The sequence below is a fragment of the Perissodus microlepis genome, chromosome 7 (assembly GCF_051167445.1).
Source record: "Perissodus microlepis isolate ML-2025 ecotype Zambia chromosome 7, ASM5116744v1, whole genome shotgun sequence".
Taxonomy (NCBI): Eukaryota; Metazoa; Chordata; class Actinopteri; order Cichliformes; family Cichlidae; genus Perissodus; species Perissodus microlepis.
Window position 1 is genome coordinate 44,612,832 of NC_140467.1, and position 25,339 is coordinate 44,638,170.

General features: G+C 39.2%; 2 protein-coding genes across 2 annotated transcripts in view; one reads left to right on the forward strand and one right to left on the reverse strand.

Moving 5' to 3' along the window:
* The window catches only part of astn2 (astrotactin 2), a 274,357-nt gene that overhangs the window by 56,563 nt on the left and 192,455 nt on the right, over positions 1 to 25,339 (reverse strand). The window contains exons 14-16 of the mRNA XM_084935333.1: positions 14,791 to 14,915; positions 13,526 to 13,630; positions 12,195 to 12,374 (exon numbers count right to left, since the gene is read on the reverse strand). Of these exons, the coding sequence (XP_084791459.1) occupies positions 12,195 to 12,374; positions 13,526 to 13,630; positions 14,791 to 14,915 (410 nt within the window). The remainder of the gene's footprint in view (positions 1 to 12,194; positions 12,375 to 13,525; positions 13,631 to 14,790; positions 14,916 to 25,339) is intronic.
* trim32 (tripartite motif containing 32) lies at positions 1,624 to 8,578 on the forward strand. The gene is made up of 2 exons (XM_084935334.1): positions 1,624 to 1,742; positions 2,273 to 8,578. The coding sequence occupies exon 2, from the start codon at positions 2,285 to 2,287 to the stop codon at positions 4,319 to 4,321; it is 2,037 nt and encodes a 678-aa protein (XP_084791460.1). The 5' UTR covers positions 1,624 to 1,742; positions 2,273 to 2,284; the 3' UTR covers positions 4,322 to 8,578.

Genomic DNA, 25,339 nt, shown 5'->3' on the forward strand with positions numbered 1-25,339 from the left:
TTTTTAGATAGTCCTGTTAAAATAAATTACATCATCAGCTCCAACATTAAAGCCACGAGCTCAGTGTTGCAACTCTGCAGCTGACACAACAGCTCTCACCCACTGGGGACATGGGAGTTTTCAGCAGTGTGGTGTGATGTCTAGCACCAGACACTGCCAGCTAATCTGATGGGTCCTATGGGTTGTGGGGTGGGGCCTCCCCCAGGCTTGTTCCTGCATATCTCATTGATGTTTGACTGATATCAGGAGAGTTTGCAGACCAGGTTAAAAACACAGACTCATGTTGCCTTAGCTGGTCGGCGTTTCTGCAGAATAGGTGGGACATGACCTTTGGGGGAAGCCAGTGCTGTTAAAGCAAAGGGAGGTGCTGTCGCCATGCAGACAAAGGTTGTGTTTTGCCTGCAACAATGGTGGCACGTGTCAGAGTAATCCACATGATTGCCGGGACCCAAGGTTTCCCGGCAGAACATTGTGCTGTAACTGGATTACCAGTGGTATTCACTTCACCTGTCAGTGGTTTTAATTTTGTTGCTGATATCTGTATGTGTGAACATTCTAAGTAGACCTATTCTGACATCTAGTGGTCACTCTGTGTAATTACTGCCTTCTTTTAAAAACAAAGCTTGTGAACACTGCTTCAGGTATGCTATGGGAGAATAGTTTTCTCAGCTAGAAGTTTGGTTACTTGGTTACAAGTTAACCAGTTATCTAACTTAAAACGGGGTAGCTTTAATGGAGAAGGATATTCTGCTAAAATGACATTGCAATAATTTTATTGTGCATTTTACTGTTGATCTCCAAAAGTTGATTCTGTTCATCTGGACGTAGGGTTTTATGGGAGAAACGCTACGTCCAGCACGGAGTCAAGGAGGCCATTTACGTGAAAAGGGAAAGACCATCTCTGAATCGAGGAGGGGGCCTAAGGGTACATCTGTCACCATCTTACAATGCTGTGATTGCAGCCATTCCCCAAACTCTCTGTGAATGGTACTCATGGCCATTGATCAGTGGTCTTTGATCAGTGGGTTTTGGTCAGTGGTTGTTGATCAATGGTCATGAGAATTTGCATAATTAAGATTAAGGAACTGACCTCCCAGCCCATTGTTCCTTCAGTGGGCTGGTTTCAGTCATTATGCAAATGTACTGTTTATAAGATTGGGGAAACCTGCAGTCAGCTGAGACTGAAGAAGACACTTGGATGAGTGACGAAACGTTTCTCCCACAAAACGCTACGTCCAGATGAACAGAATCAACTTTTGGAGATTTACTTTCCTGGATGATTGAGAATGCACCAAGACATTTTACTGTTGAATTAACAAGTTGCTGGGAGAACACATATGAATCCATCTAACTGCATTTATATCACACCTAAACATGCAATGCTTACTCTTGCTTTTTGCCTCTGTGTTTATTCACTGCATATACCAATCTAACCAAATCGACAGAATTTTGTATTTAAAAACATTTGGTATGGAGTTGTATTTCTTTTGGGAATTTCTGAGGTCATCCAACTCGCTAGGTGGCGAGCTCCAGTAATCCTGAAAAAATGCGCTCTCCGTTTAATAAATGGCAGCCAATCAAAACAACCGTAGGGCTCGCCTCTGTGCGTATTGCGTAACATCCCGGTTGTGTGTGCGTGATGTCGTCAGCACTGCAGTCTTTACTAGCAGCTGCATAGCAGAAAGATACAGAACGCCCCGCAACAGCGCTGCACTTTTAACCAGCAAAACAGTGAAGTGAAGGTAATGTTTAAAAGCAGAAATGCCTCGAGAGACTCTTACGACGAGTCGCCTTGCTTACGTTTGAATGCACGTCCTTCAAAGTCAGTACTGTCGGTGAATAACACTACTGTTTATGTGCAGGGCTAAGGGCATTTGTCGTATTGTGGTGAGGCCTGCGATTTACTTTTCCTTTGCGAGTCTGGACTGCAGTGTCAACCTGCTGTAAAACAACAAGTTAGCATTATGTTGGTGTAGGATTTAACCTAGTACTCCCGTTTCTCATTAGCATGACACGGTGTATCTCTTAACTTGCTGATACACGCCATCACTCACCATATGTCGGTTTTCAGTAGCTCCACGTCATTGAACTGTGTCTATCTAACCGTTAATGTTGATCTAATCTGCTCTGTTATCTAGAATCTAACTTAAACTTGACCTGGCAAATAAGCGTGGCTGCATCCTGTGTTTATTTTTTGAATATCTGTTAGTTTCGCTTCAGTGTTACACAGTGTGGCACAATGTTACAGAACTTTTCATTTCTTCCATTTAAGGTGAGGACCACAATGGCAGCTGCTCTTGACCCAGATCTAATGAGGGAGGTTCTCGAATGCCCTATCTGCCTGGAAACCTACAACCAGGAACAAATGCGACCCAAGCTCCTGCAGTGTGGTCACACAGTGTGCCGGCAGTGTCTGGAGAAGCTGTTGGCCAATACTATCAATGGTGTCCGCTGCCCCTTTTGTAGCAAGGTCTCCCGTATGAGCAGCATCTCCCAGTTGGCCGACAATCTCACTGTGCTCAAGATTCTCGATTGCACTATGTCCTGCAGTGCTGCTGCCGCCGCCCTAATGTGCAAATCCTGCTGCAATCGCCTGCCGCGACAGTACTGCCATGATTGTGCCTCGGTTCTCTGTGAGCTCTGCAAAGGAGATGGCCACCTGCATGAAGGACATTCAGTCCAGCCGATACGGGTGGCTGCTGAACGGCGTCGTAAGGACCTGGGTTGTAAACTGGAGGCTCTCCGTGATGTTATAGGAGAAATTCAGAAAAAAAAGACAGTAATTGAAAACATTTCCAAGTCCTTGAGACTAAAGTACCGAACAATACAGCAGGACTACAGTACAGCTGAGCTACGTCTTCAAGAGGAGCTCAGCAGGTCTCGAAGGACATTCAGGACTTCCATGGCAGAAGTAGAAAAGCTCAACGCGCAGGTCCTGGAGGAGCAGACATATCTTCTTAACATTGCAGAGGTCAAAGTGGTGTCACGCTGTGATTATCTGACAATGCGAGCAAGACAAAGTGACATTGCCCTGCTAAAAGACGATGGCGGAGACAGTGATGATGAGGAACTGGATCTGAGGAGCAGTTTACCCACAACCTTTCAACTGCAACAGCCAGAGCTGATCAGAACAGAGCAGTCTAAATCTCTAGAAGTGGGCCAGCTGACCACAAGAACTTGCACCATCAATACAGATGATGAGGAGAGTGGGTTAGAAATTGCACTTGAAAGTGATGTAGAGGGGGCGGGAGCTACAGGAGGTGAAGTGGTGGCTCCAGTGGATCTTTACCGAGACATTGACATGGTTGCAGCTGTGGAGGAGGCAGTGTGTGGTTCGCCAAGCAGCTTTAAATCAAAGTCTATGGATGCAGGAGGAGGATCACCTGGAGCAGTGCGGGCAAGTTCAGGGCCGCCAGTCTGCCAGTTTGTGAAGAAGATGGGCTCTAAGGGAACTCTACCTGGGAGTTTCAATCTGCCTGTCAGCATCTGTGTGACGCCTCAAGGTGAGGTACTGGTGGCTGATCGTGGGAACTTCCGTATCCAGATTTTTAATCGCAAAGGCTTCCAACGTGAAATTCGGCGCAGCGCTAGTAGCATTGACAACTTTGTCCTGAGCTTCCTGGGGGCTGATTTGCCTAACCTCATCCCCTTATCTATTGCTGTGACTGCACAAGGCTTGATTGGTGTCACTGACAACTACGATAACTCAGTTAAAGTTTACACCATGGATGGACACTGTGTGGCCTGCCACAAGAACCAACTGATTAAACCCTGGGGTATTACTGCCATGCCATCAGGCCAGTTTGTGGTGTCAGATGTTGAAGGTGGCAAGCTGTGGTGTATAGCGGTAGACCGCAACGTAGGTGTGGTCAGCTACAACAGACTTTGCTCTGCTGTACGGCCAAAGTTTGTGACATGTGATGCAGCTGGAACGGTTTACTTTACACAGGGCTTGGCCCTGAACTTTGAGAAACGCCAGAATGAGCCCCACCTGGAGGGTGGCTTTTCCATCGGTTCGGTGGGTACTGATGGCCAGCTTGGCAAACAGCTCAGCCATTTCTTCTCGGAGACGGAAGACTTCCGCTGTATCACTGGCATGTGTGTGGATTCCAATGGAGATTTGCTGGTTACAGACAGTGGCAGGAAAGAAATCCTCCAGTTTCCAAAAGAAGGTGGATACAATATTTTAATCCAGGAAGGGCTGACCTGTCCTGTGGGAGTGGCCACTACCCAGAAAGGACAGCTGCTAGTGCTGGACTGTTGGGACCACTGTGTTAAAGTCTACACATACATTCAGAGGAGGCATTCCTCTACTTCTTAGAAGAACAACAAAGTGTTGTGTAATTGCAAAGTATAGAAGTTTGGAAAAGGAAGAAACATACTCTTATTTAACACTCTTTAATTTAGCTGCAGTCCAGTCAGTTCTCACTCTCATTTGGGTTATTAAATCAGTAGTTCAGTCAATTCAATTCAGGTTCAGGTTATAGTCTGCTGGGTTTTATCTTGAGTATCTCAAGTTGAATCCGGTTCTTATAATGCAGGGATGTCAAACTCATTTTACATTGTGGGCCACACACACGTACAGCCCACTTTGATCTTAAGTGGGCCAGACTGGTGAAACTCCCCTTTCTGATAGTGTTTAATCACACATTTAGTCCCTGAGATATTTCAATATAAAGAAACAAGTGCAATTTCAAGAATAAATCAGTTTTTCTACACGATATAGAAATGTTGCTTTGGGCTTAAACTGTAAGAAGTAATGTGTAAAAGTACAAAAAAAAATATCAAACTAAATTTATTTTCATTAATTGACAGAATGTCTTTTTTTTTTTTTTTTTTTTTTTTTTTAAATGCTGAACCGACTGTAAAAATAGTAGATGGTGAAAAAACAGGAGCTTTCTCTCATTTAATGGTTTACTGGTGTTTATTTACTTTGGTGAAGTATAAACGATCACTGAGGGGGTCAGTAGGAAAACCTGTAAAACTTATGAAAATATAGTTAAGTTTAAAATTTATGCCCTCCTTGACAATTTCCAAAGCCATCCAGTGGGCCAGATTGGACTTTTTGGCGGGCTGATTCTGGCCACTGAGCCTTGTATTGGTCTACTGGCTCTGATCATGCAAACTTTTAAGATTAAACACACTGGCATGCTATCTCTTTGGAATAAGCCTAAGATGCAACTGATTTCTAAGCTACTGAGGCACTGATTTTTTTTTTTTTTTTTTCTTCCTTCCCATTTTATTGGCTGCTGTACTCACCAATCAGCCTGGCCTTCGCTAAACATGTATTTACATTAAATAAAGCATAAGGCTTTGAGCCTGTGACGCACTTTATCGATACATCACTGTTTTCTTGTGTTAGGTTTAAGTAGCACACACTAACATTGATGTCGCTGAATGCAGCTGGCAGCTTTAATGTTTACTGCACAGTTAGCTCATAGCATAACCAAGTACCAGCATTCATTAAATTGCATTCAGTAACATTCAGGGAACATTAAATTTAAAACATTAAGGGTGTGGACTGAAAAGAGTCCAAACTCCAATATTATGTGCTGTGGTGGAACTATTAAACCATAATAGGGATATTAATGGAATTTGTTTATCTTTTTAATTCATGTTTTAGGAAAATTATTTAGGACTGTAAAGGTGAAAAACAGAACATTACTACATCTTTTAAAGTTAATTTAATGGTAGCCTTGTTAATACAATCAAAAGCACTTTTTATTCGGTTGACCACATTATCATTTTTTCTGTGGGGCTTTGAGAGCACATTATTGTCTTTTGTTGCGGTATTAAAGTTCTGTCCGTCAATCTTGTATACATCGTGCCCAAACACGAGACACCAGTTGAGAACATTCTGGAGCAGTCGTTAGGCTTTAGTGACATTTAAGCAACTGTCACTAAAATTCACAGCCTGAGCTGCATACATTTCTCTCTGTACATTTCACATTTGTACATTTTTTGTAATTTTCTTCCAGTGACTTTCCAGCCATGGCCTAACCACAATATCACTGAAATACAGACAGATGTAGCATAAAATTCTGTTATCTGCTTCAGATGATATTCCAGCTGTTTATCTCACTCATAGATTTTACCTCTGTTTTAGCTCTTTGTTTTCCTTTGTTTGGTTTTTGCTTCACCTGGTAGTTTTAGTCTAGTAGGATGAAAAACACAATAGCTTTTTTTTTTTTCTTACACAGAGCTGTTCCCATTATGAACAAAGCAGAAATGTTCTAAGGGGTAGGATGACCTTTGTAGTTTGGAAAGTGTTTAAAAGTGAAAAGCTCTGAGGGTGTACTCAGAAGTGAGAGTAATGGCTTAGCAAGCTGTGTTGAAGCTTAAAGTCAGAGTTTTCAGTGTCACGAAGGTGACTTTTTTACCTGGCTTAATCACCGTGGTAACCTATGCTAAACACATAACCTTGTCAGGAGCAATTTATGTTTAGTTTCAGTTCAAAATCAGCTTGAAGCACCATGTTCTCACTGATTCTTTAATTTATACCATGTGTTAAGTACTGTACAGATTCTTTGCTGGAGTAATATGTTTCATATATGCAACCTGTTAAGCCGTACCTCACTGAAACCACTGAATGCTGTAAAATTCCAACGGCACAAACTGCATCGTATTGTTACTGGAATTGGCATGCATTCAGTTGGTGATGCAGAAAATGTATAGATGTTTTTATGCATGATTCTTATCTGCTGCTAAGTCTGCTTTTACATTGCTGGAGCTGCTAGAACACAAAATGGAAAATCGATCAGACCATTTGTCACCAAGAATACGTATTCAATCAGTAAAATTAATTTCACTTTGAGCTGGCAAAAAACAAAAGAAAGTTCTTTATGTGCTTTAGTAGGCTATGTGACAGCAGCATTTAATGTTTAAATGTATCTGGTTTAAACTTTCAGAGCTCTAATATGCAGACCTTGCATTAGAAATTAACGGCAGCATAAAAACAAATAAATTATCAAGCCAGGTTTAATCATTGCGTGCACTAAATCATCAGATTGTTTTTCACCTATTAACGTCTCTGACTGGAAGAGGTGGCACTCGCGGGGATCGTTTTATGCAGAAGCAGAGTCATATAATAGGTGAAACGCTCCGTTTTGTGTTTGAGCGTGCTCGGAGCCTGAATCAGAAAACTTTTCTTAACAGAAAGTTGTTAACCACCATTGTGATACCCATTATCTCCAACTGGGGTTTAATGTTTTGTCATGCCAGCTAATATAAAGAAAGCCTGGCTATGTTGAACTTCCTTTGTAGTATACCCCTGAGTTCTGTTCCCTTAAAAAAGTACCTACAGCTGCATCAAATGCAGTCACGTCTAAAGGATATATACTATACTACCATCGCTAACACTAAACCGCTGCAACACTCATGTCACAGACAAGACAGATTTCTAAAAATACAAATGTTTACGAACTTTGTTCAAACCTGACATGCTCCATGGCATTGTTTCCTAATGCTTGCCTACTGGTTTCAAAATCTTTGTAGGAATCATAGCTGGCAGGAGCAATTGGAGTAGCACTGCAAGGATAATGATGATTGAAAACTCCAGCATCCTACCCCACACCTGAGTTTGTGAAACCGCGTTGGTTCCCTGTTGCTTTGTATTCTCCAGGTTTTCGTTCAATATTAGATAGCTTGCAACCAGAGTTCTCAGTTGTTGGTAGATAGGACAACAGTCATATGTAATATTTTGCTATTTCATGCACAGTGTCTCCATTCTGGTCTCCCATCAATTTGTAATTTATTGGTACACCATTTAAATTTATTTAATTTCTGAATTTAATGGTGGTGTGAGAAAGCTGATGCTTTTAGGATAAATAAACAAAAAAAAGAAGTCTTTTTTGTTTTTTAAAGACAATGATTGGCAGGTGGGACGGGGCAGACTGCAGACTCACTCTGTTTTAGCCTTAAAAATATTTTATTTCACAAAGCTGACCTTAACTCTGCACTGGAGCCCTATTAAGCAGCATGAGAATCAAACTGTGTAATAACCAATACATGTTTTTAATATTGCTACATAAGCAAAGAGGAGAAGAAAGTTGAACTGAAGTATCCTATCTAGTCTATCACACTCATATATTTGTGCTGTTACATTTTGGGTGATGTGTTTATTTTTGGGCTATGCGTTACCTTAGCACTGATTAATTAAAGACTCGTCTGCATGTCACCCTTACCATAAATTCTTTTAGTGCTGTACATTAAAGAGATCAATAAAATGTAATTACTGGACATATTCAAGCTGTTTAAAGTAACACAAAAATGCATAAAATGCCAGAAAAATCAAGTGTCCTTGTGTCAGTGTGGTAAACATCAAATTATCTCACATTGTCTCATCTTAATATTATTGTTATGTTTTTGAAGAAAGGTTATTTCCTTGCATATTTATTCAGTAATTCTACTAGGTTGTTATATTGCATTGTGTCAATGAACCAAAAACCAGTGACTTTTAAATTATGTTGTTGAAGGCTATGAATTTTACAGTGTGTTGAGCACATTGTAGACATCTCTGTGTCGTCCAATTCCTGTTTGTATTGTTAAGAATCTGAGTGCAATAAACATTTATGAAACGAGCAGATAAAATGTCTGCAGTAGTGTTTTTTTTAAAATGTATTTTAGTTGAATGTGAGCGTGCATAATTTTTCAGTTTCTCTCTGGCTGTTATTAAAAGACAGGATTTTAACCTTTTTTGTCACTGTAACTGATTAGCTGATTACTTCATTTACATATACTTAGATGCAGGTAATGGTGGTTGATGAGGACAAAAGTAGTAACACTGACAATTAGGCCATAATACAGGCAATCAACCCTATCAGTGTTTTAAGCTGTCAGAATAATGTGGCAGGATAAAGGGCACTTTATTTCTTACCTAAAATGTTGTACAAGTAAAATCTAGTTAACACTCAAGTACACACAGCTGGAAGTTATGAAACACAAACTTAGTTGGTGCTTCAAGTGCATTGCTGAAGAACATCACATTTTATGATCTTTATTAAGCATAAATAAAGTCCATAAAGTAAAATGGACATGCTTTTTTGAAAAGTCTCTCATACTTCTGTGACACATATATTTAGATTTGGGTTAATAAGTTTTTGGACAATAACACAATTTTCATTTTGCCACTGTATACCAGCACGGGTAATTTTATTCAATATGTGATTGAAATGCAGCTGTAATTTTAGGGGTTTAACAGAAGTACTGCATTAACCATTTTACATAATTATTTATACTTAGTCCCCCACTTTCAGAAGCTGAAAAGTAACTGTTTCTCCATTATTCTTTCATTGAAAATGAAGGAGGTGATCATTAGCCCGAAATCAGAGAAAAACTTTAGGAGTGGCCAGATCAGTCTGGTGCATTTATAAAAGAAGGATTGCACTGGTCAGCTCAGCAACACAAGGGCCCGAAAGACCTTTTGGTGACGTGAAATCAGCTGAAATCGATGATCATAATTACTTTCCTTGGTTGAGAAAAAAAACCCTGACAACATCTAATCATGTCACAAACATCCTTGAGAAGTAAAGGTAGCATTATCAAAGTCTACAATCAAGAAACACCTTTATAAATGGCAATACAGAGAATGTATAAAAACATACAAATCATTGGTTATATTCATGAACAGGGAGGCCCAAAAAGGCGCTTCTCAGTTCTGATGAAACAGAATAATGAAACCAAGATTATCATGTACCAGAACAATAGGACAGAAAAGCATGGAGAGCGAGAGAAACATCTCATGATCTGATGACCATAAAATATCTGTCAAACGTGGTGGAGGCAGAGCTGTGGAATAGGCCTGTATGGCTGCCAGTGGAACAGGGTCATTCGTGCTTATTGATGATATGACTCCTGATGGAAGTAGTAGGATGAACTGTTAAGTGTACAGAGCTACAGTGGGGGAAGTAATTATTGATCCCATGTTGAATTTGTAAGTTTGCTCTCTTATAAAAAAGTGAAAAGTCTCGAATGTTTTATGCTAATTTCATTTTAATGGAGAGAGATTAACCAACAATCTGGAAAATATAGCTTACATAAAAGTTAGAAATTTATCTGTGTGTCACTGAGCATTTGATCTTCAAGAAAAACATTACTTAGTGCTTGTTGGAGAAATCCTTGTTGACCAGCACAGCAGTAAGACATTTCTTGTAGTTGGTCATGAGGTTTTCACACATCTTAGGAGGGAAGTTTCATTGTTCTTTACAGAAACTCTCTAAATCAGGGGTGTTAAATATAAGGCCCAGAATCGGCCCAGAAAAGATTTGCTGCCAAGTGGGCTGCCCCATTAAGAAAATGTAAACGAGTGCATTTATTTTTTCCTATTGATAGACCCCCACTCCCCAATGCCATCCATAATACACCAAAGTACAAAGACATTTTCTGTGAATTAATGAAAACTTTTATTCTAAATTTATAATTAAAGGACAGTGAGCAATTACCTGCCAGAACCGTTTTCCTGTAATTTTACACATTTATCATATCACTGGCCCACTTCTCATCAGCTGTATGCAGCCTATGATGTTTGACATCGAGTTTGACGGGTCTACTCTAAATCCTTGAGGTTTCGTGGCTTAGTAAGTTGAAGCTCCCTCCACAGACTTTCTACAGGACTAAATTCGGGACACTGGCTAGCCCACTCTATGAAGTTATGTGCTTCTTCTTTAGCCACTCATTTGTTGCCTTAGTGGTTTGTTTTGGGTTGGAAGCCCAATCCACGACCCGTTTTCAGTGTTCTGGTAGAAGTAAAAATGTTCTCATCCAAGACTGTGTTCTTTGGGCCTTTTGTCTTCCTCCAAACAAGCTGGGTCAAGCTGATGCCAAAGAGCTTGATTTTGGTTTCATATGTCCACACCGCTGGTGAACTTAAGATGGACCTGTACTTGTGCCTTCTTAAGTAGGGGATCTTGCGAGTGGTGCAAGATTTTAGTCCATTGAGGCATAGTATGTTACCAGTCGTGTTCTTGGTGAATGATCTGACATGCCTTCAGATCATTAACTGCTCCTGTGTAGTTTTAGGCTGATCCACCACTTATCTCTTAATCATCCTCACTGCATGAGGCATGATCTTGCATGGAACACCAGACCAAGGGTGACTGATGGTCACACATACAGAGCCTATGGGAGCCAGAATTCTGGCGAAGTTGTATCAAATACTTATTTCATTCAATGATATGCGAATCAGTTTCTAACGTTTATATTTTTTTCTGGATTTTTAGTTGATATTCTGTCTCCATTAAAATGAAACTAACATAAAAATGATAGACTGTTCATTTCTTTGTAAGTGAGCAAACTTAAAAATTCAGCAGGGGGCCACTGATACTCTCTGTTATACTGATACTCCCTCCTAAATACTCTCTGTCCTGATTAAGACAAATGCTGGAAGCTGATCGGACAGCGGTTCATGACCAGTTAATAACCCAAATAATACTGCAAAAACAACCCAAGAGATTTTCAAGGCAAGAAATATTGGGATATAAAAATGTATAAAAATGGCTCTAATTCCTGAACAGTTAATGCAATACTTTTATTAAACCCATTTGAATTAAAGCTGCAAGCCTCCACTTCAATCACATCTTGGCTGTTTGATTTAAAATCCACTGTAATAGTGTACAGAGGAAAAATTATTTCACTGTCCAAATGCTTATGGACTTTTCTACTATAAACGTTGCTAGAATTGAAAAAAAAAAAAACACTATCTTGTTATATTGCTCTTTGTAAGGGGGAGGGGGGATGTTCAGCAGTCGACCTCTCTGACCCAGAATTCTGTCTTCTTTTTATTTTTAGAGCCAATAAACCTCACCGATCACCCAAACTAAATATCACTATTTGGGATCACTAAAAAGGTTAACAAAAACACAGTTAAAAAAGCAACAGCACTGCAAATGCCAGATGATGGATGCTTTTAAATTAACACGGTTATCTTGAATTCAAGTAATTTAACCGAAGGCTGAATTAATTAAAGATGGGCTCTTTATACACAAGTTAAGTTTCTATATTCAGATAAAGTTTAGACCCATGTTTCTGTTAACACTAGGGCTTGGTTTAACCCAGGTTCACCCTTTATTAAAACATGGTGTCCTTTTTGTATCTAAATTATCCCTGTGTTGTATATGAGGCAGGCAATTTCATATATTACTCCAGAATTCAGCAATCAGATATTTTGGGCTTTAATTGCTAACTGTTAGCATACTCACCTTTCTGGTACTGCAGCCAGAGCTGCTGCTGGGCCTTCTTGCTGGGGAAGTAAATGCTGCAGCTGAGCTCAGAGCCATACAGGGCTTCAGACACATAATGGCTGCCATATTGCTGAAGAAAAGCCAGCAGCTCGTCACGTGTGCTCTCTGTTGACAGTGTCTTCAGCACCTTAGAAAAGCCTAAAAAGTCAAGGACGAGATGAGTGAATTCTTGTCCAAATAGGTGAAAAGGATAGACTGGCCAGTCACAATATTAAAACTACCTGCCTAACATTGTATAGGTCCTTTTTGTGCAACCAAAGGAAGTCTAACCTGTCAAAGCATTAACTCCACAAGGCCTTTAAAGGGGCTCTGAGGTACAACACACAAAGCAGATCCTTTAAGCCCTGTAAGCTGTGAGGTGCAAGGTTGTTTTTTTTTTCAGCACAAACCACATATGCTTTTAAAGCTCATGGCATTGTTACCTATTATAGAAACTACACAGTTGCAGAGAAGGGGCTGCGTGGATTGCAACAACGCCTGGTGAGTGCTGCATGTCAAAGTAACATCCACATAATTGCCAGACCCAAGGCTTTCCAGCAGAACACTGGCCAGAGCATCATTCTACCTGCCTCAGCTTGCTTTCCTGCTGTAGTGCATCTTGCTGCCATCTGTTCCCCACGCAAACAACGTGGGCACACGCACACACACACACTCCTCTGTCTACATGGACACCCCAGGCTACTTTCTTTCACTGCTCCATTGTTCAGTTCTAACACTCACATGTCCATTGTAGACACTTCAGCTGTAGACATTCTGAGCAGCCCGTGAGTCTGCAGCCACACAAGCAGCAACCTTCACTGCAATGTGTTTTATGACACTTTTCTGTCATAGCCAGCATTAAGATTTGCAGCAATTTGCGGAATCAGACCACACAGGATAGCCTTCACTCATCACACATATTAATGAACCTTAGGCTGGTTCACTGGTTGTCCTTCCTTTAAACAATGCACGTGGGAAACACATGAGCCATTTTGTACATCCTCTGATCTGGTGGTCTAGCTATCGCAATTTAGTCCATGTCAAGTTGCTCTGATTCTTAAAATTGGCCATTTCTTTCCAAAAAATCTATGTTAAAACATTTTTTCTACTTGATGGCTAATATATCCCACCATTTGACAGGTTCTATTAAAAATATAAAATATAATAAATATAAATATTTATTACCAAATAACGACCCCAAAAGATACCTCAACTAATAGCTAGGTGATAGCATTGAAAACATGCTCTTATTCATCAGTTTCTTATATTCTGATGGCAGGTGATCAGAGTTGTATTATTCAGACACTGACCTGTAGCTAGGGTAATAGAGCTGAGTTTGACTTTGTACAGATTGCTGCGCACTCTCCACTGCTGAACCATAGGGTACCCAACAGCCTCGCTGAACTGGGCATCCCCTAAGGAAAAAAAAAATGTGAACAAACTGGTGAATTTAAGACAAAAAGATATCAAAAAGTTTACAGCTACAACAAATTTAAAACGATTTATAAATTTCAGAATTATGAAGACATACTGAAATTCAAAACAAATGAACAAATTAAATCTATCATTTCATTTGTACAGTTTATTGCACAACCATTGTTATCCATTACTGTCTTAACACCATTTATTATCCCAGCCCATATCCCAGCTGCTCCTGGATCAATGGTGATATATAGAGCAGCTTGAACTCCAATTGGATTGCTGACATTAGAAGTGGGAGCAATCTTGCCTTTCCCTGCAATTCAATTACCAAACTTTCACTTCAGTCTAGAACTAAATAGCCTCAAAAGTGAAGAGCAAGGGGGGAAAACAATAAACTGCTTACGGGAACCTTGATCCTGTGCCTTTGAAAGGCGTTTTACACCTGAGACATTCATGCACAGTGAAAAAGGGTAATTTTAGTTTGTGCGCATGTGTCCAATTGTTGTGAAAGCAGAACCCTCAGTGAAATATCTCAGGGGTCACTTTGGACCAAATGCCAATTTAGCTAATGGAAGGATTAGGGAGGTGTAGGTGCAGGTTCAAGACCAACATTTAAGTGAATCAGTCCCCCACAGAATAGGGTTGAAAATTAAATAAATACATAAATAAACAATATACATAGTTTATAAACCCATATATTTAAATAGTGTTTATATATAGTTAGTGTGTTTTTGGGCATCTATATGTGTCATTTGCTCTGCATGTGCTCACATTTTAAGATGTATAGGGGTATTGGCCTAGGGGTATAAAAGAGGATTTTGTGATCAAACCACACCTTCATATATAATATTAGATGATCTTGTTCCCTGGATTTCACAAAACAGACGCAAATACAAAAGAACAATCTACATACTGAGATTTGTGGATTTATGAATTTCAATCTAAATCTCTTGTATCTTCTTGATCCTGGGCCTTTCAAATAAGAAATTGTTGTGTGGGTGCTATATTTTTTTTTTTACTTTCTCAAGCAACAGGCTAAAATTGGATAACAGAAAGCTATTCCTAGCAAAAAGTGCAATAAATTCAATGCCTTTAAAAGAAAAGAGAGACACGAGAAGAAAACATATTCCCAAACTTCCTCAAATGTTCTCACCTGTGAGTAGCTGCAAGTTGGGCAGGGGCTCTGACAAGACTCCTCGACACTGTTCCTCTACCGGTAAAGGAATAACCATGAGACCATCAGCAAGCTGAGGAAAGTCCTTAATAAAATTGTTGTCCCTGAGAAAGAAAAAGAAAGACAGAAAGAAAGAAACTTTAAGTATCTAAAGGAATCTAAAGGTTATGTTTAACAGTCAAGGAAGCAGCTGAACCTCATGAAAATTGACTGCAGCTCAAAGCATCTGCAATCCTGGCATGTTCCAGTACCTTGTCCAGCTGCTAGTGTCCTATATCATTCAGCGATTGGGATTTGGAGATTTACTGTCTCGCGAGTTTCTTCCATGATAATATTTTATGTGCTTTTGGAAAAGGAGTTTGTCCTCCTCTATGCACAGGTAAAAATAAAGGTGTTCGGCTCATCGGTTCCTTATCTTAGATGTGATCAAAAAGTTCTGGGAATAGGGCCATAAAAATCAAAAACCCTTAAAGGATTTAAATTTGGCTTATCTCCAGTACAAGGTCATATTTTTTCTGCATGTCCAGACAGTTTCCAGTGCGGCTTTTATCTTTAGATCTCTCCTGGGAAGCCCCTACATTGGAGGACATCAAGCACATTTTCCAGACACACAAGTAACAGAGGACACAGTGGGACTTCCACAGAGGTTTTAAAAATACCAGTTGCACTGAAAATAGTCCAAAGACGATGAGCTTAAACAGGAGGGTGGCCAAATATAAATCAGGTAAGGTTTTTGAATTTTTATGGACTTGTCCCCGTTAACTTTTTCATCACTTTTTTGTGCACTGTACTTCATAGTGAAAATTTTAAACTATAAATGTAACAAGATAATCTTTTTGCTTCTTTTTTTTTTTTTTTTTAAATCTCAGTAATCTCTTTCACCCGTGAGTAGAGGAAATTCCTAGAAGGCCCTGCAAACAACAACAGAATGGGTGCAAAAGCAAAATATACGTGCAAATACAACATGTGAGTGCATGACGCTTAGAGGCGCAGTAAAAGCCACAGTTGTGTCCACCACCTTGAGGGCAAAACAAAGAGCAGCAGGCGAAGGTAACAACAGACTCCATAAAAATCTTTTTCTCATTTTTGGTGAAGATGATAAGTACATGAAAAAAAAATTATAATAACAACTGTCAATAGTACAGAAAGCCACTGAGGTCATAAATCATCTCATTCTCCCTGCTGTTCGACACTTTAATAACGCCAGCTGGCGTTTAAAAATACCATTTAAAATGGCATTTGGCATTTATAAACACCATTCGATGTTTTAATATCACCAGCTGCCATGTATAAACGCCATTCTTGCCATTTAATATTACCGGCTGCTGTTAATAAACGCTGTTGCAAACAGCACTGGAGGACATACAAACACCTCTGTTATCCCATCATCCTCTGTGCCAAGAGAGCAAACGTTAATAATATAATGCCAAAGCTGCTCGAAATTCGAGGCTAGCTAACATACGGTCCAAAGATGTGTCTGTCACGCTTTATTTTAAGGCCCGGACACAGAATTAATGTTTGGAATTGGTTTTTACTGGATGGCATTTTAAAATGTGACATGTTTCAAATAGTTTTGGCAAAGGAGGTTTAGTGTCTTACAGCACGTTTCCTAGGCAGGTCTCTTTCGGTACAATTTTGCGTAGAGTCTGATAAAGTAACTCTATCTAAGGTGTGACACAAATACTGAGGTTAAAAAAACAAAATACGTAGACATAAGTACCAAAGACACGAGACAAGATGATTTCTGATTTTATGGCACTGAAACTGAAAATTCTGGCTCCAGTTCAAGTTTATGTTGACTTAATTAACTAACTTCTACTACTGCATAGTGGTTGCTAAACTTGAGAAAAGTAGAGAGCCATCCTACATCCAAATACCCCCATCAGAAAACCTCTTGCTTTCTGTGGGGTTTGCAGTGCAAGACTGCCTACTGGCAATATTATTATTTGAAGAGCATAAAATGTGGAACTGCAAGGAGAATTAGATGAATTATGACCTTAAACGGTGACGTTTGTGGGTCGGAGGTTAGAAGATAAAGAACCACACACTATTCTATAGGGACAGGCAACAAAAAACATCCATAAATGCACACATTTTCAAAAACCTTTTTCCATTTCTATTGATCTGCTGATCTGCACCTCTATGATATTTTTCAATGGAAAAAAAAATACTTGGGAAAAAATATCATTAAGCCTACATGTAGAGATATAAAACTGCTGTGATGCATTTCTTTCAGTAGCTAGGCCATTGTGGTAGAACTGGAGGAGCCTTGGTTCATTTACTGTCAAAAAGATGGGTTGTCTTACTGCATCCTGAAAGCATGGAAGGCTGCAGCAACTTATTCCCTATAATCCACTTTTATAGGACCAAATCTCAGAGCTCAGACCTTGTGTGATAGAAACCCTAGGGCTTGGCTTGACTATTCTTGATATAAATTTTTTATCTTGCTTCTCTCTTTCTGTCCTACTCCTTTCTTTGTCTAATCACAAAGCCTGTTAGATGCAATCACTGCGAAAATGGAGGGGTGGAAGGAACAACTCAAGGGCAGAAAATGAGAACAAAGAGAGACAGAAGAGGTATAAAGACTAACATAGTTTATTCTCAGAGAAAACATATCGATTGCTAAACTATATCAGTCAGTTTCATCCAGTGGCTCATGGGACCTAAGGTAAAGGTGTGTGGACCAAGATCATGTATACCTTTTTGGATTTTCAAGCCCAGATTTGCGCTGCTCACTATATCCATTCAGATGGTTCAATGTACAGATGATCAAAACAAACAAACAAAAAAAGGTGGGATCAAGACTTTTAATGGACACCTGGATGGATATAAAAAGTTAAATGTTCTTAAACTTTCTTTTTCAAATTCTTTCCTTGAGGGAAAGACAAAAGGAACAGATGTCATACCAATCTCAAAGGTAGATTCTGGCATCTGCACAGGTAAGTAGGTGAGAAAGCAAATTCAGAACTGACAGAATGTCAGACTTCGATTTACCTGGTTTTAGCTTGACTGCAGTTTCTCGGACTGTGTTTATGTGTGTCTGTGTGTACGTGGCAGGAAAGAAACTTGAAACATTTATTCTGCTGACAGCTCATTACAAGAAGAGACATTTATTTGCAACGCTACAACCCAAACAAACCAAGGTGGTTAACAAGATGAGCCAGTTGCTTGTCATTCTAGAAAGATCATCTTCATCTTGCACAAATGGCTCCACTCATGGCACCACTGCTATGGCGAACTTATCTTACTTAAGACTGAAAAATTACATCTTATAAACTGACAGGCAGCTTATGCAACGAGCAACAGACCTAGCGACAAATGTGTGGATGCTAATGTGCGCGCCAGCTCACTGATGTTGCTTCCTGAGACTAAAATGAGATAAAGTCGTGATTAACGCTAATTGTTTCCTACACCTGTGCTTCTTTTTGTTGTTGCTGCGTCTGAACTTAAAATGCTTTCAGAAAAAGTCTACAGAGGACTGTAATAAAGCATCGACTATAACGGGCCTTAAACAACACAATGGTTTCACTAATAAGACTTTTTTTCACTGAGGACATTTTGACTTGCCACGCTTAGAAAAGCACAGGTGGAAATGAGTGACTGCTGATTTGCATTCAGCTGCTCTGGTTCAGAAGCTTGTTACAGTGTGTACAGACTCACCTGCCACTCTGTCAGTCTGTCATGGCTAACTGGGAAATTGGAACAGAACAGAGCTATCATTAATGCTATTTTTAACACACGTGCTGTCTGCTGCAAAGAAAAGTAATGAAAATAATAAAAATAATAAATGTTTTCTCGTCAGATTTCTAATAACATTACTGACATTCAAAATGTCAGCTACTCGGAAATAAAATACTAGACTGAATGTAGTCCATCTGATTACAAGAGCTCAGATTTCTTTTGTTTTTTCAGTAGAGGAACTTTAGAACTCACTAAAGTGAACTTAACATTACAAAGTACTTTACACATCTCCATATGTAAACTATGCCTGCTTGTTCATGATTTATGTGCAGCTCATTTTTTAGCCAACTAAAGTTACATGACTCACATGCAGCTTTACTACTGCAAGCAACCCACCGCACACCAGACTACATATGTGAGTACAGGCTTGCTGAGGAAATGCTGGCAAAGTTGTATATTTACTCATGTTTCATTCAATACCCATGTGTCTTCATTAAGGGCAGTGGACACTAGACTCCCTTTTGGCCAACCAGGCCTTCTATCCTGCTTGAGTCTACAAATGGAAAATGCTTCCCATTTGAATGAGAATCTCCAAAATACAAGCGTATGAAATAAGTAAATAAATAAAATATATGGTCGAATAACATCTTTTTAAGACCATATATCTATCTACGAGACACTTTACATACAGATATCCTTATTTATTTATTAATAGTAGAATCAGTGTCAACATTTAATAGTCCAACAGGATAAGTGGCTACAGCTAATTAATAGAGGGATAGATGTTTTTCTTTTTGTGTCTTTGAATGTTCATCTTTCATCTAATTTCAGATGGCTGTGTCTGTTTGTGCTTTCCCACATATGTTTGAGTGGGTATATTTATTTTGACTTTGTGACTGTGTAACTGATATTGAGTGGTACTTACGGAGAGATTGTTCAGGATAATTGGCTCTTGTGCAGTTTAGAATAGAAACCTCATTCCCACATCTAAACACTGATCAGCAAAGTTCAACCGCATTCACTTCATCTTAACTACAATGAGATTCGCCAACAATTCATTACCTCAGATTAAAGAATCGTATCAACAAGAATATACTTTAGATTAACGATGCTTTTTAAAGCTGCAATTATTGGGAAAATCACATCAGTCCCTTCTTGTTAATTTTTGCTTTTTATGTTTAAGCACACCAGTATTGTACATGTGAGCTTTTGGTTGAATTGTAGGCTTACTCCAATAATTTCAAGTGCCCACTTTGACACTCAGAACTCCATTCTTATAATCAGCCAACTGGCTGCCCGCCTGTCATAAACCCACCATATGCTCCCATACGGTCCTTCTAAAGATGACTCAACCTGCCTTTGAAAAAGCTTCCCTAACAATGACAGGACCTAACTGTTTCAGCAAATTGTAAACCTTGCAGGATGGTCTATTCCACTCATTTAGAAGCTGCTTTTCTGGACTGACGCAAGCACTAACAAAGACACCCTAATTCCCAGAGGAAATGAGTATTGAATATACATACAAATCCTTGGTGCTGAGCTCACAAAGGCTATAGCCTGATTATCAGTGTCTGTTCTAGCTCAGCTGCTAATTGAGCATGTGTAACCGTTTTGGGTCAAAGCTGAAAGAGCACTTTAAAAATGCGTTTACAGGGCACACTCTGAATGGCCACTTCAAATCTTGCAAATCTTGCTTTCACCATTCCGAATAAACAAATGAAATCAATACACTAAAACTGATTTAGCAGGCATGTAAAACTGCATCATAAGCGAAGTCACATAAAGGCTTATCAAAGCATTTGAGATTTTTAATATAAAAAAGACAAAAACATATTAAATGCCAGCTGCATTAAAAATCCTTGAAGATTTGATGAAAAAATGTTACACTTGCAGTGATAAGAGTGATAAGAGTAATTCCTGTGCATGTAAAAAGGAGTCTGGTATGGTATTTATTAACTAAGGGATAGTTTATAAAAAATAAAAAAATAAAAAAGTAAAAATAGCTAGAAAAAATACATTGCTGAGTTAAAGGCAAAAATATTTCCACATCCAAAGTTTAATATCAGTCTATTACTATTTAATAGTCAAGTTCCACTTATACTGTCCTGTGTAACGATCCAGCACGAAACTGCATCCTGCCACACTTTAATGACCACTTACAGAGAAACACTGGAGTAGAAAAAGTGCTACATACTCTGTTTATGCATTTGTGAACGTCAAATAGTCTGAGCTCTGTACTGTAATAATCAATAAACACTGTATAGATGAAAAACTATTAGGAAAAGGAGGAAAAAACACAATAATAATTTTTGCCACTAGAGGATGCTCTGTCTCTGTGTGAAAGCAATATCTAGTGGTATGACCCAATGTACATAGTTTAAGTATTTATGTGTTTTTGTCCCTGCACATTATTGAGTAGTCTGCAGGAGACTTTATTCTAATGTGCTGAACATTAACAAAAAAAAAGTATAAACAGCTTCTTCAGCAGTCGTTTTCAGCAGTAATAACCAGTTGTACGCATTATCGTCACATTACACAAAACACTGCCATATGTGAAAGTACAGGTATTTGTAAGTATGTAAGATTCACAAAAATGCAGGATTTGAGGGGTCACAGTGCTGGTTCTGATCTTCTGGACTGCGGTTTAGAACTCCTGAACCAAAGGGGGCCTTTTTAGGATGCATCCATAGGAAGTGATTACACTTCTGAGGTGGAAAGATTACCTATCGGAGAAAAAAAAAGTAAAAAATGAGAAAAGAAGAGTTCGACCTGAGAAAGGGTTGACGAGTCGTGACAGGGGAGTGATGGTCAATTTACCACAGAGAAGGAAGAAATGTTAGAGCAGGAGGGGTTGGTAGAATTGCAGGCTAACAACAGTCTTTTGATCTCTATGTAAGCAGCCACTGGGTGCCAGCACAGTTCAGATAGGGGGAGGGTTGTGTTGGAGGATTTATGGAAGCTAGGGACAAGTAGGGCTGCAGTATACTGGGTAAGCTGAAAGGGTGTCAAAGTGGATGAAAGAACACCAGGAAGGAAAAAGGAAAATACCTTTACCTGACGTATAGCAGGAAAGAGTGATTTATTTGCTTGACAAAAGGAACATTTTCATTTTCATATTAAAAAAATCCAACAAAAAACAAAACGCAAACACAAGAAGCAAGATGCACTTCACCCGGTCTTGTGTCTGAGTCTGATATTTACTGGAAGTAGAAGAAAATTAATAAAACCAACCAAAGAAAAGACTTGCACTGGTTTTTCTAAGACAACTCTCTTACATGAACATCATCTCTTGATTCCATGCCAGTGTTTTGATAGTGTTTAAGATACACAGTTGGGTCAATAGGGTTTTTGGACAATAACAAAGCTTCTGTATTTGCCTCGTTACACCCTCAAAGTTGATTTTAAATAAAATAATCAAGATGTGACTGAAGTGCAGACTTTCACCTTTAATTCAAGAGGTTTAACAAAAGTATTATATTAACTGTTCAGGATTTTTTTTTATACATAGTCTCCCATTTTCGGAAGTTCAAAAGTAATTGGACAACTGACTGATAAGACGTTTCATGGCCAGATGAAACCTGTTCATTCATTATTGCACGGGAAATTAAGCAGATAAAATCTTGAATTAATTCTAGGTGTTGAACTTGCATCATGTAGCTTTTCAATGGAACTTTCGATGTAAGGTCCATAGAGATGTCAAGGCAAATGAAAGAGGTGATCATTAGGCTGAAAACCCCAAATAAACCTATCAGTGAGATTGAAAAAACTTTAGGCATGTATGGCTACCCAATGGAATGGGTCATTAGTGTTTATTAATGATGTGGCTACTCAAAGAAATTGCAGGGTAAATTTGGAAGTGCACATGGCTGTGTACTCTGCTCCCATTCAGCCAAATGCAAAACTGATCGGGCACTGCTTCACAGTGTAAATGGATAAAGACCCAAAGCACACTGCGAAAGCAACTCAAGAGTTTCTCAAGCAAAGAAATGGGGTATTCTTCAACAGCCAAGTCAGTCACCTGCTGTCAAGTTAATTTTATTTATATAGCACATTTTGAAACAAGAAGAAGTTGACCCAAAGTGCCTTCCAAACCATTAGAGCATGCTTTTCAGTTACTGAAGACAAAATTGAATCCAGAAAGACAGAAATAAAATTCAGTAAAGGCCTAGGAGAAGAAGAAGAAGAAGCACAATATTTGGTGATGTCCAGCTGTTTTAGATTTCAGGCGGTCATTTAGTTGATGAAGTATTAAAAACAATCTTTTAAAATGATGGTAGTTTGTTCAGTTAATGTTGAAAACCTAAAAATGCATAAAACACCTGAACCCTAAAACAATTAACAATGAATGCTTTTGATAAAAATCAAAAATTTATTTACTGTGGCCTGACAGAAAGATGGTCCTGGACTTCATGTGCTTACGTGGCTTCACTCCAAGTATGTTAGGTTAACTGGTGAGTCTAAATTGGCCGTAGGAATGAATGCAAGCATGAATGGTTATGTCTTTATTTGTGTTAGCCCTGTGTTAGACTGGCAGTCTGTCCAGACTGTATGCTGCGTTTGGGATCGGGTCTAGTTCCCCGATGACCTAAATTAGTTTAAGCAGAAGAAAATGGCTGGATGCATAGATAGATGGATGGACTGGACTTCATACACAACTTCACATCTTGTTTTTGTGGTGGTATAAAGATGCAAAATTACCAAAAAATGTAATTTTTCAAAAACTTATGGACCTAATTGCACAACATGCAACTGCCACTGGACAATACAAGTTGTGCTCATGTGGCATGGTCTCGCCATTTCTCTCACCATTCTCAGTGTTTGTGTTGTAAATAAAGAGAGTCTGAAAACAACTGACAGAAAATATGACATCCAGCATAACACAGCATGCTTGTAATTTCTATGGCTGCCATGCTGTTTGGATTTATCCATAAATGGGATAATTACCTCGTGCCTGAAAGAGGAGTGTGAAACGAATGGCATTCCAAACAAAAGAAGAAGCCTCTTGTTCGAAACAATTGTCTCTGCCACAAAATACACTTTAGTATGACAATATGCAAAAAAGTCAACTTACAACAAGACTGAAAACAGCAGCTAGCCTCTTCAGTGTCGATCCAAAGTCATTATATATCACCATGCAGAGGCTTTGTAGCGTTGGGCAGACACCCCACGCTGCTGTTCATTTGATTTAATATTATAGCCTACCTTTACTGTGGATACAGTAATCCATGTAACTTACTGCAAGATAGTTTTTAGCCACTCTTTTAATAATATAGAAAAGATGGAGGATGTTTCATTCATTGCTAAATGAACATAGCTGAATTTTGCCAGTACATCATATAACTTCTGAATTAAAAATTTTATGTATCCTCTCACAGTATCAATCAACCTTTCTCTTTTCCAGCCTGTTCCCTACCACAGCTTTGAAAATGCCGTCACATTTGCCCTTGAGAACCATATCCGCCAATTTGTTGAAATGCACAATCAAAGATTTATGAGAGCTGGGTATGTAGACAATCCAATTGCATGTAATATGCTTAACAGCTGTAATATCTGTTATTTGAATAAACACTTGCTGCGAGTGGGCCAGACAGATGAGTCATAACAAAGATAAAGCACCCAGCGTCACTAAGGTCACAGGCCCCGGATGAAAAATTAAACAGTTATTAAGGGGCAATATCAAAAAAGGCCAATTTGTAGTGTAATAAAACAATCAGAGATGTTTATCTTGAGAGTTGTGTAACAATCTCTTATTACATCTGGAGCCACAGCTCAGTTGATAAATGATTCCACTGAGGGGAGGAGATGTGGTGACTTGTCATGGCCAATATTGATTAAGCTGGGGAGTTGATGCTGTGAATGAAGCAGCCTTGAAGTAGAGTGGAGTTTGTGTGAGTGTACGTGAGTGACTGTATGTATTTGTTTGTGTAGGTAATTACGTATATGCAGCCACATGCTGAGGCTGGTGACAACAAAAAGTGTTACCAGTGAGTCCAAAATGGCACCAGTCAGTGTTTTTTGTCACTCTCGCTTCCCTTCAGTCACACACACACTCACACACACCAGCAAGCACAGTTATATGTAGGCACGACACATAACCGCTCATCCTCCCTTTCAGTCCCCTGAGTCGTGTATACAACTGAAATACAATGTGAGTGCGCATAGATTTTTTTTTCTTTTTGTACCTTGATATCTCTGTTGGCCTGCTTTAGGAAATTGTAGAAATGAACTCTGGTGGCCAGGATCATTACCATAGAGATGAAACTCAGCAATGCAGAGTGAGGGGGCATACAGGCCAGTTAAGTGTGGAACTGATTAGAGCCACAGCTTTTCTAATTTTATATTACTTGCACTTTCTCACTTGCTACAAACCTCCCCCATTTGTGTCTATCCATTGTAGCAAACATCTGCCTCTCTATCTCCCTTTCTCTTTCAGTCTCCTTTTTTTTTCTTCTCACTTTTACTCCAACATGGACACCGCAGTTTTACAAGGAAGCCAAACCAGCAATTAAAAATTCTGTTCCTGACAGACTTTCATGTCATCACTCTGAATGCAGAAAAACACTTCTGAGCATTTGATTAGAGGACAAGAGACTACAACAGGAGGTTGTCTTTTCTTACTTGGCACAGCAATCAAGCAACAGAGCAGTTTGGCTATTTTCTTTTTTGACACGCTAACAAGAAAAAAGACACAACAAATTCTTTATTTTCTGTCCTTTTGATAAAGACAGCGAAATAATCTGACTAGCTCTTAAAACTTTACATGACCCTGGGACTTTGAGCTGAAAAACAGGGAGTCTTAGTTCAATAAAACAAGCTCTGAAACTCACTTAAAAGACCTTGAGGCACA